Source organism: Paramisgurnus dabryanus, chromosome 13 (genome assembly GCF_030506205.2).
Source record: "Paramisgurnus dabryanus chromosome 13, PD_genome_1.1, whole genome shotgun sequence".
NCBI classification, from domain to species: domain Eukaryota; kingdom Metazoa; phylum Chordata; class Actinopteri; order Cypriniformes; family Cobitidae; genus Paramisgurnus; species Paramisgurnus dabryanus.
The window spans coordinates 30,584,583-30,596,870 of NC_133349.1; the positions used below are offsets into that span (position 1 = coordinate 30,584,583).

General features: G+C 39.9%; 1 protein-coding gene across 1 annotated transcript in view; it reads right to left on the reverse strand.

Annotated features, from left to right (window-relative positions):
* Positions 1-12,288, reverse strand: part of grik3 (glutamate ionotropic receptor kainate type subunit 3) — a 135,343-nt gene that overhangs the window by 28,954 nt on the left and 94,101 nt on the right. The window contains exon 10 of the mRNA XM_065246343.2: positions 11,506-11,709. Coding sequence (XP_065102415.2) covers positions 11,506-11,709 — 204 coding nt within the window. The remainder of the gene's footprint in view (positions 1-11,505; positions 11,710-12,288) is intronic.

The following is a 12,288-nucleotide window of genomic DNA, read 5'->3' on the forward strand; positions in this document are numbered from 1 at the left end:
TCTGAACATACAAGTTTAGTGTTCGCATTGAGCACGCCAAATGTAGCCTTTTCTGGTCCACACTCCTGAAAGGGTGAGGACAAAGCATCTTAGGCACAAAACTTGGCCTGGGATACAAAAAGGCCTACCATCCCTGGAGCTAATTCATGTCATGAAGGGGACAGTGACAGGGCCTGGAGGTCTCCCACTTACTTTAAAGAAGTGATGGCCAAAAGTAACAGAGCACTGAATTATGAGGAGCGGACTAGAGTAGCTCAACGAGAGCCCCTTCAACACAAAAGCCTGGTCCCATGTTGGCACCCTAGTGTGTCTCACAGGCCTCAGCCTACAAGTGCCACAAAGGAAGCGAATAATAAAAGCATGTGTCTTCCAACCGATGTTCCTTCCAAAGGCCTATGATAAGCAAAGACAGATGCTAGATAAACCTTTAGAGTAGAAGAAGTTAGCCCTGCAGAGAATTGGTCCTTCAGAAATTCCAACACTATGTTAACAGAGCAGTTAATTGGATCCCATAGACAAGCTGCATACCATAGGGTGAACACTCTCCACCTTAGGGCATAAAGCATGGTCTCCAATTACCTTGGCCGGGAGACGTGCTTCTAAGAGCGTGGGCCCCCTCAGAGGCCAAACCCATAGCTTCCCTAGCTCTGGCTGGGGGTGGATAATCACAACCCCTGACTGAGAGACAAGGTTCCTCCTGACTAGATCAATCTTGGACATCCCTGACAGCCTTCCATAACCGCTCCCAACCCATAACAGATGCATTTGTTGTCAGTGTTACGCGCCAACAGCAAGCACCAAGCGCAGGGCCTAAGGACAGATTTTTCCACAGGATGCAGGTTGTGTGAATGAAGCCCTAATGTCCATCTTACGTTTGGAAGGCCTTGGCTGAGCTTGGCATCTGGACCCCTTTGCCTCCTGAGGGGGAGCTCGGGCTACCACGCTTGTTTATGTACCTCCCTACGCAATGAGCATGCAGACGGCTGAAGCTGCTTCCACCCAGCAGCCCAAGAGGCCTGACCACGGCAGGGCATATATATATACATAAACGAGTGTATCCCTCCCATGGCCGAAGCCATCTCTTTCGGGATTGGCAATGCACACAGGTCCCTCAAGAGCTGACTGTGCATACTGTACTCCTAAACACATAATGCAAATATGGTGGATATACATCAGGGGCAAAGGAGGAAGGCACAGTCAAAAACCAAGTGCTTGAGACATAGTCACACTGAGGCATTCTCCAAAGTGTAGCTTCGGGAATAAAGCGCAAGTTTCCTTAAAGGGAACTGCTTCAGGTCATCCATATTTGATACATGTATTTACAATAAACTTGTAATGTAAAGTATTATGAATTACAAAATTATGTTCTATAAAAATAAACGTCCCTTGTCTACAAGCCTGGATTTACAATAATGAATGAATGCCCTGAGTGTAGTGGACAGTAATAGTTTATTAATCATTTATATACATAATTTATTGAACTGTCACTAAGGCAGGACAGGGGTATGATGGGGTTGACCAAAAAACATATTTGCATATCACACATACATATATGTGACAATAACACATTCAACCAAAATCAGTAAATTTAACTTAATAATGTGTGTATATATACAGACAGTCACCAGAATGATGAGAAAATCTTCTCTTCTTTGAGAAATATACATCTGACAGCACACAAACCAGACACAATAAGATGGACAAATTCACACCCTACAGGCTGAAAGTCAGTATTGCCAAGGTGACTCGACTGTTAAAACAAGTGGCCTAGTTTCCTCGCTCTTTCCTGCTATTTCATTGCGCCTCTCTCTCTCTATCTCTCCCTCTCTCTCTCTCTCTCTGTGTGTGTGTGTGTGTGTGTGAATTGTAAGAGCAGGGAGGCGTTCACACGCTCATGTCTGGCTGCATATTTAGAAGGTCACCATTTACATCGCCTTACCCTGCTTTCTTCTCTCTAGGGTTGGACAGGAGGTTAATGAAACCAGCTGCCTGGTGCACGCTTCACTGCCTCCTTGCCCCTAACATGATGAAACTCCAGCTTTAGACTCTGGTCTTACACAACACTGCATTTCAGCCATCGTGGAATGAAGCATTTTCATCACAATGGGATCTCCTTTTCTTCATTCTACCATAATAGCTCTGTTCCATTTTCTTTGCTTTCTCTGACATTTCATTGCCGTGACAGGTCCTGGTGCTCGGATGGTGAATTGTGTTGCCTTTCTTTGTATCGCTCCATCTTTCTCTGTGGCCGGGGCTTTGGTCTGGTCCTTTTGGGCGGTGGAGATGAAAAGAACTGCAGTCCTGACTGACAGCCTCTATTGCCTGAAAATAACGTCGCTGTTAAGCTGCGTGTGACTACAGAAGTAGAAAGAAAAACCCCAGTCTCTCTGCAGGTACCTGCAATCTTATTAAATATTTAGATGACCAACACACAGCTGTGTCCTTTGTCCTTCGACAGTAACCACTCCTTCAAAACCAAAAACTTCACATGCAGGGCCGTAAAGAGCAACTGGTTGAGTAGCATTAAAGACATGGGTAAATAAATATATTCCAAAAACCAGCATAAAACAGCATAGACAAGCACTGGATTTTATAGTAGCTCATACTGGTAGACCAAGTGATGCATACTGCATACAAAATAGAAAAAAAATTGTGCTAAAGACAAAGACAAAACCAGAGCAGAGTTTCTCAAATTCGTCAGATAAATCTGCAAAATCCTATTCATAAAAGAAACAATAACATAATAACACTCAATACAGAGGGGAATTGTATGTGTAGGAATTTTCCTTCTTGATTCAATGCTTGTTTTCTACGGTTCATCATCCACCCAACACATCACAAAACATGTGATTCTATCAGATGACAAAGATTCAAACCATTTATTTAAAACTTTAACTTTACTTGCAATCATGTCTTAAAGTTTAGGGACATTGATATTTTTGACACAATCCCGCTGTTCATTTTTAACCCGGCACAACATTAACAAAATAAATCAAATTAGAAATAAATTATTGATAGCATTTTAAACAAGGAGTTTTACATCCACTTGTATTAATGATGTTAACATGTAAATCAGACGATGCAGAATCAATCCAGTGATAGCCCTGCAGCTGTCCTTTCAGTTAAAGACAAATGACAAATACATTCAAGACCAAAAACCTTCAAATGGTCTTGAGACTGATCTGATGACCAGTTCAGTGCTGCTAAAGCAGGAGACCTTCATGCTGCACATTTATATTTTCAATAGAAACTTAATGGTAAGCTATTAAACTAAGCTAATATCAACTTTCCCCAACACTGCACATGACACAGCTTAAGATAAATAACAAACTTGTATATGGCTCATCCAGTCAGATTTAGAGCATTTAATACCTGTTTCATAAGACCAAATCAATCTATATGACTGAAAGGTCCTTAAGTAACACCACAACAAATCTGAGACACAAGCTAACATGAACTGTGGATCAGTAGATATCATCTTTAATAATCCTTTATGGAGTTTGCAATGATTTAACTGGCCGAAGTGAAGTGAAATTTCATTACATGACCCTACATAGTCCAAGTCAAAGTTAGTACAGCGAGACAATGAGGCAGCGCTGGTAAAACCTTCCGGCTTATTCACCGGAGCAAAGATGAATTACTTGAACATGGCGAAATGATGTGTTAACACTGGCGTAGCTGAATGATTCATGAGATCATCAATTATAACTAAATCAAGTCTAATAAGGCGCACTGCATCCTTCAGATCCTTCTTCTACTGTGACCTTTAGCTCTGGAGTGGAATTTGTGGTCACTTTTAGAAACAACAAACTGTAATGTCCTACATGACACAACATCGCTTAGGACTTAAATGAATCCTCCAGCGCAGAATTGAAGAAGAGCTCGGTTTCGGTGAAGCTATCACACCTCCTCCTCCACATATTTTAAGGTTTGTTTACACTCTCTGACATCATATTTTCTCATAGATATCAGTGTCTACTATTCAACTCCCACCAGTGATTCATAACCTTAGAGAGCCATTACACTATCTTCAACACACAACCACAGAAAGAAAAGCACACACACATATTTACAATTGATCAATGAATGGTTTTAACCCCTAAAGCAAGACAGTAAAGGAAGGGTGGGCTCGCTGTTTTTACTTCTTTACTTTCTCTAGTTAAAATCAGCCCTCGGGATGCTGAATTTGAATTACAGTTCAATAAATTTCCCTCACTGTTCACTGTTCAAATTCAGCACAAAGGTACAAACATGCATTACTATCAAAACAAAGACATCAAAACAGATTTTATTTGAGCAACAATGCACCATTCAAGAATTGATGTAGCTATTTCAATTCGTATCTGTTTGAAAACTGTTTTTATTGTTACGGTCTTATTGTTATTGTCATAAAGATAATGGACATTTAGTTTGGGGGATAAAATGTACAAAAACTATTCCAATTCATCAGTGTATTTTTAACAACCTATCTGAAACCAGAATGCCAAACAACTGTAAGAGATTTTGTGTAATGAGACCTCTGACTCTTATTTAGCTACTAATCCTAGTTTTCATAATTTCACACATATCAAAAGATGTTGTGTGTTTGATAACCTGTGCAATTCACACTGACAACCAGGCCCAGGGTGGGTAATTGGGAGAACCGGGAAAATTCCCAGTGGGCCGCTTCACTTTTGGGCTGGTCAAGATTTTCTTTTACATTTGTCACGTTAGTGAGTCTATCTTCTCTTAAATAACACTACACACGTTCTGCATTCTGGCACCGCAGCGTGCAGCCTCTGCATGGGTTGTACCATTTGAGGGAGTTCTCCCCTACCATAGAGTTGGTCTAGCTCGTCTTTTCCAGAACTTTTCTCAGGTAAGCTACTGCTGGCGCCTACAGATAGCAGGGCCAGCCCTACCGTAACGGTACGTGTTTCAGGGAGAATGGGTGGGAGGAAGAGGCCAGGAGGGGCTGAAAAAGCAAGGTTGAGGAAAAGAAGCGCATTGGAGGAGGTTATTATGAAAAGTTATTTTCAAGAGGACAAACACAAGTGGCGACAGGTAAAGAGAGATAGGCCTAGTAATGATTAGCATTAGCAAAGAAATGATTCGGCCAATACCATTGTCAACCTATTCACAAGCAAAATATGAAATTTAATCAAAATATTAGCCCTTTACACCCAATACATGGCGATTTTTAGACTTTGCAAATATTATGCAGTTTAATATTGATAACAAAACTCAAGCCTGATCTGCGTATTCAGTAAAATTACTTCTTATTATTATTTTATTTTAATTACTAATTATTTTTTGTAGTGAATGAGTAAATTATTATTTAATTATTATTTAACCTTAACATTATTTGTTGAACGATGGTATTAATAAAAACTACACAAAAGTAAGAGCTTAACTGTTCCTTTATTAAATTGGGCAAAAGTGCTAATTTGCAATTCCACCATGAAAAAAGTCGGCCGGTCTTGGGCCTGAAACTCCCGAGCTGAAAAGTGGCCCCACCCCGGCCCGGCGAAAACCTATATATTGCCACAAACAATATTAGAATAAAGTTATTTTTATTTCTGTGTAATTCTACTTGTGTTGTCAGTTTTAAATGTTACAAACAGTAGATCTGGTTTCTCTTCATATGAGCACATGCCCAGTCTGGTCTTTGTGATCCTCAAAGATTGATTTATTCTGATAATCCTACAAGAGCAGTGTGCTGTTAAATAGATGTACTACAGCAAAAACATTGGGTAATTCAGTTATGAAACTATGATTAATGTGAACAGTGACGGTGAAAAGTATCGCTCTGTGATTTAATGGCACTTTATCAGCCGAAAACAATCACATAACTGCTAAAGCGTTGGCCTGTTGTCTTTCTGAAATCTACGAGCCCTCGACGGATGACCCTACACGTGCGTGTCACGGCCGGCAATAACACACGCTCGTCGTGTAAAGAACAAAATCCAAGTCATGAGAATTCTGTAAGAGCTAATAAAAAATACTGATGAAAATAAAGTGAGCTGATAAATAACGTTGACAAGGGCCATTAATAACAGGGTTTCTGCTGCCCGTAAGCACACAGCAAGGACTCCTGAACAGCTCGCTTCTTGAGCTCATGCTTCCCGCTGTTTATTTTGACACAAATTCGTGGGATAAATCTGGCTGCTTTTTTAAAATGTCCTTCTGCGCTTAAGTCTTAAATAGTTTTCATGAAAGACTTGAGCCGTGGCATTTGGAGAGAATCGGTGGAGAAATCATCGAGTTCATAAATCCTTCTTCAGAGATAAAGCTTTGAGTTTACTCACATGAAAACAGTCTATCTCATGTGGCAGACCCAGGTCAGGTCCCAGAGCTTGTTTCTTAGTTTGCTTTTCAGGTCTGCTGATTTCAGATCAGCTTATCTATATAGACAGCAGCAAGAAGGGCACTCAGCCGCAAAATGAGAGCGCTAAAAATACACACCGCACCTTCGATACTGAGCGGGCCATCTGATAAGGCTCAAGTATACTACACACCCAAATCCATCGCATTGAGCCCGAGGCTTAGGACGTCTGACGAGAAACGAAAACTGGAGAAGTTCTTCAGGGGGATATTTATAGTAAAGCAATGATTAAAAACGGCACGACATCACGGGCAGGTAAAGCCGAGAGCTGCTTCTCATAACTGTCATGCACGAGCTTGTTTATCGTTTTCGCCAGGCCGGTGTGTCCTCACCTTCAGCGTGTGACCCAGCATCAATAAATAAAACTCTTAAGGCGTTAAAATTGCTCATCAAATGAAGTACCGCACATATTGTGCTGTATGTGAAGCTTAATTTCCTGGTAATGGTGGCTGTTAAAATTTAGGACCTTCCTGAATGTCCATCGGTTAAGCAAATGTCAGGCTGACTAACAACAATGAGAGCGTATTTCAGTAGCGTCACTCTTTATGAAAACTATGTAAGACGACACATTTCCACCGGGATTATCGATCGCATGAATCAAATTTTACTTTATTTGACAAGACAGCTTTGTCCTTTTTATATTTTCCCCTCACAGTCGAATCAAATCCCAAACCCACCTTACACACGCAAACACACACGTACACACACACACCATCTCCATTTAATCTCCTTGCTTCCCTCAAGGTGACTGCAGTCGGCCGAAGAGCGAGAAGATTAAGTGCGGCAGCAGTAAGTCACCTCTCCCAACCCTTCCAGCAGCTCACCATTGACTCCCACAATATGACTTCCTCCACTAAATGCCACTTAAGCTATTACTGCTCTCCGGCTCTGGGCCGCCGGTGACCTGAGAGGCCGAGGACAGCGAAAGGGCGATGGGATGAGAAGCCAGCACAACTCCGGCATCTGAGAGAATGAGCATTGTCCGCTTCTGCTGACTCCGTGAAGCTGTGAGATAAACGTGTGTTTGCTGTAGCAGCACTCGCCGCTGTGGGTGTGATCCAGGTGCGTTCTGTCACCTTTGCGGCAAGCCATGCACATTCAGTTAATGACGTTATTGTGTCATCTTGGCATTTTGTTTAGACATCGCAAAACCAGTGCAAAGGGTAAAAGGTAAAACTTTTATGCTTTAAGAGGCAAAAAGGTGTTTGTGTGGAGACGGAGGTCTGTGTGTAAAGTATCATACGTGAAATGCAAATATTGCTAATCAGTTCACTTTCGTAAATATGCTAAAATATTATTATGATTATTTGGGAATCTCAGCAGTCACTTAACAGACAGAAATATCACAGGGTGTATTATGTATTACGATGACACTTTTCTCTTATTAGACAGCCACACCAGTGGTGCACCTCAAGGTTCAGTTTAGATTTGAGTGCGTCACAGAGAGTGTTGTCAGAGAAACCACAAAAAACTAAATTTTTCTGATGAGGGACTTTTATTTTGAAAGCCATACTGATTGTATTAAAATGATCTGATAATGAGTCACTGTCCCAGCCACTCGTGCGATTACTGCAATCAAAATCATCCTGCCGTTCAGCACAACAGATTTATGTGAAAGTGGCTTCACTTCTTTGGTTCAGCTTAACTCAAAGCAAGGGTGCAGGTCGGATATTAAGCATGATCTTAGGGTAGCTCTGTTAACTAACACCCCGACTCTTAAAAGCAGTAAAGCACATCCTCAATTATGTAATTAGATTCACAAATGACTTAAAGCGGAAGTCCACCCTAAAACAACATTATGCTCCAACACTATATTTCATGCCATATATGTAGTTGATTGTGCTGCCATCAAATGTACTAACTCCATATAAAAAATTAAAGCTTTTTAATGCTACAGTAACGGTGATTTGACGCGTCATCAAATCACCGGAAGAAAAATGCACGACTACATTAATTCTGAATGTTCTAAATGGGGGCGGGTCTTGAGGCGAGATGATTGACAGTAGATGATAACGTTTTTGATTGACAGCTGCACAGGAGCTAACGTTAGCTTGCTTTGCTTGTGTTTATAATAACAACAACATGATAATAACTTTCTACGTAGTATGTTTACCGTAGTTACACAAAACAAGCAACAACTAAGCCAAATGATGTTTTAGATATTTTAACAATTTTACATTACCTGAGTCCGCGGAAAAACTGGGCTGAAAACAGTACTCAAAATCTTCCTGACGAAAGTGCTGGCTGCATATTCAAAGTAGTGTAGTGGTGGGTCAGCTGAGGGTCGCGTTGATGTCAACAATAAAAACTCCCGGTGGCCTGAATTTGTTGTCCTTACATCCATATACTGCACAGGTTCTAGTCATCTTTTATCGAGGGCTTTGGTGATTTCCCCCTCAGAGACGGTTAAAGCGGAGTTACTCTTTGGATGGGTTCGTCTGCCGGCTAACTTCAAGTTGACTTGAGTTGATTTGAGAGCTAGTTGAGCGGTAAAAGAAGTTATTAGGCTTGTTCAACTTCATGTGGCGTTGCAAGAATCGACAGCGGGATGACGTCAAAGTACCGCGAGAGCGATTCGCGAAATCATACGGAGGAGTTTGCTTTTAAATCCCTTTCGCGGAACCTTGACGTCATCCAGCTGTCGGTTCCTGCGGCGCCGCATGAAGTCAAACAAACCTGACGACTGCATCGAACAGTGGTTAGTGGGTGGAGCTAATGACTCAGTTTCGCGCAGTGCATTCTGGTTAATTGTGTCCATTAAAGAGCGTTACGAAAATTCCGCTTCAACACACTATCAATCTAATAATCGAAATCGTGCAAATTTATTTATTTTTCCTCATGTATAATGCAAAGTGGACATAAATTACCCGTGATAAACAGGCTAGAATGTCTAGATTGGACTTCCCCTTAAAGTAAAACATGTTTTCAACAATGTGTTGAAACATATCTTAAAGCCACATGTTATGGCAATATATCAGATAAATCAAAATTTTATTTTCTATATTTTGATGAATGTGGCATCTCCACCAACTAGAAAACTTGTATGGGACTATTTAACAGTAGGCCTGCATTAACAATTATTTTCCTAATTGATTAATTGGGTGATTATATATATATATATATATATTTTTTTTTTTTCGATTAATCGACTAATCATATATTTAAAAATTTTTTTTACTCAATTAGATTTGTCATTTATTATAGCTAGATAAGGCTCTAAATAATTGTACTCACATGTACTTTTAAAAGCACAAAAGCCACACACTAATACAGGGTTTTACTAATATAATCTTTTTGATTTTTATATTAAACAAGTTTGTGCAGCTTTTAAATAGATAAAAATTTTCAAATGTCAAAATATAAATAAACAAAAGATATTCTTCAGAAATGTGCTGGTGAGGACATTTTGCCACAAAAAAGTTATTTTAATCTCCAACTTTAGATCTTGATGAGAATTAACATAATTAATTATTAACAAAATAAATAAGCCACTATGACATTAAAGTGTCTGTTGGAATTCTTGATTCTGATTGGCTGGAAAGTATAAAATAAAATCGTTTTAAGGTCACGTTCTTCCTGATCCCATTTTTCAGTTTTCACTTTAGTTAGTGTGTAATGTTGCTGTTAGAGCATAAATAATACTGTACTGTATTTTACTTTACATTTTAACTTTACTAACTTTAACTTTAACTTTACTTTACATTTTACTTTACTGTAAAATGATGAAGCTCAAAGTTACCTGCCAGGCGATATATTTTCTTTTCAAAACCTACAGCGAACGGCTGGTTTGGACTACAGCCCTCTACTTCCCGATTGAATGACGTCAGTAAAACAGTTTTTGACTGAACTCGCTAGCTTTAGCTCAAACGGCTCTGCTAAGCTAAGCTGCTGTCGAATCACAACACACTAAACAAACTACACAATCAGAACTCGTTATGTATTTCTGAAGAAGGCCTCATAGAACAAGGAAGACATCAGCCCGTTTTTTAGGACAGTGAAAAACAGTGCTATAGAGATAAGTAAATTACGTGAAAAATACCGCATTTTTTACACATGAAACATGAACACATGAGCACTGTAAACACAATCAAAGCTTCAAAAACACAGGAAGAACGGGACCTTAAATGCACAGTAACATACAAAAAGAACTGTAATTTTTACCCATTCGGTCAATATTGTGCTGCAAAAAGCAATACTAGTCTATAACTTGGCAAATGACCATGAAAGAAGCGGGATAATCAACGGCCTGCCGTGCATTAAAGGATTTTAAATGCACTTGGCAGAGGCAACCACCCTCTTACAGTAATAAAAACCTGGATTACTTTAAAACAGATGTTTAGTTTGTGGCTCATTACTATTTTCTGAAAACCCAACAACAATTAAACAAATAGTGCTTCTAATGCTTCTGTCTTTGTCCTGTCGGGGTTGACAGATCCACATAACAAAACCAGCCCAATGGCCTTTCAATATTAGTCCAAAAGCATCCCAATGACTATTCACAGCCCAAATACCAACAACTAATGAACAAAATCCTTTCACCTTTATCCCACAGGAAAACATTAACCTGCAGAAACATTTTAAAAGTAGCCAAAGTCAGAACTCCAACGAAAGGCGGGAGACCTGGTAACGATGTCTTGCTTTTAACCAAGTGCCTGATAAACGTGCAATTCGCATGAAAAATCACCACCAGGCTTTAACTATAAACACACAGCTCGTGCTGTAGGAAGTGGACGTGTGTCCACGCTGTCCAACGGTGGTGTGGGAGCATGTGACGTCACAGACCAACTCATTGATAATGAAATATGTTGATATTGAATTTCCTAATCAATTATTTATGATTTGATTGATCAGTTGTTGCAGCCTTTCCTAAAAGCTTTGAACAATACCCCTTTCTGTTTTAGGACTTTGATTAACTTTTTTGATCCACTTCAGATGTCGACTACTGTATTTATTTATCATTCATGATGATTTTCATACAACCTTATGTTAAGTAAATTGGGCAAATTATTGAAAGATAAAATTGCTCAATTCCAAATCCTAAAAATGTGGATGATGACCATGTAACAATGTGGGTCCCATGGTCAGACCAATTGAGAACCACTGATTAAACAGCATCAATGTTGTACATCTCTAATACTCACATGCTCCATGAGTTCCTTTATCATTCCATTCCACTGGCCTTTGTCATCTTGGAAACCATACTTTCCATCCTGCACCAGGTGGATCTCATATGAGAAGCCCAGAATGCTGGACAGCTCCTTAAGCAAGTCGATACAGAAGCCCTCGAAGCGATCATTGCCGACCAGTGCCTTGTCAGACTTCTTCAGCATGACGTATGGATCCTCCTGTACAAATACAACATGTCAAATTAAAAACAGATTTTTCATTCTGTCCACACATAGAGAGAGCTAACACAGCTAACAAAATGAAATGCATCTCCTCGAGTCATCTGACAACTGGATGAGTGGGAACAATGACGAGAGTTCCCCTTGCTTGACATTTCAGCATAAGACAAATACTGATCCTTAAGTCATTTCATACAGTACATTGCTCAGGAGGAAGTGTAGTGTAAACAGTTTTCTGATGTAATGAAATGACATATTTTCTCATATTTTAAGCAATTCTTTATTTTTAGAAAACATCCCTGAAAGTACTGAATTTTGCAGCCTCGTAAAATAATAACATTCCCTATCCAGACAGCCAATGTTGTTTATTCGTCATGTTGCTCAGAATCTTACAGGTTTTTACAGTATTTACAGACCCTTCACTATCGGCTTGCTATGTAGAATACCGCTGTACACATATCAAGATGTTTCCAGAATTGGTTTGGTTTGTACAGCACATGCATTGGCAGGAGGTCATCAGATGCTGCCTGGGTTTCGGATGTAGACAGCACAGCTACAGCCCTCCAGACATTTGGCCAG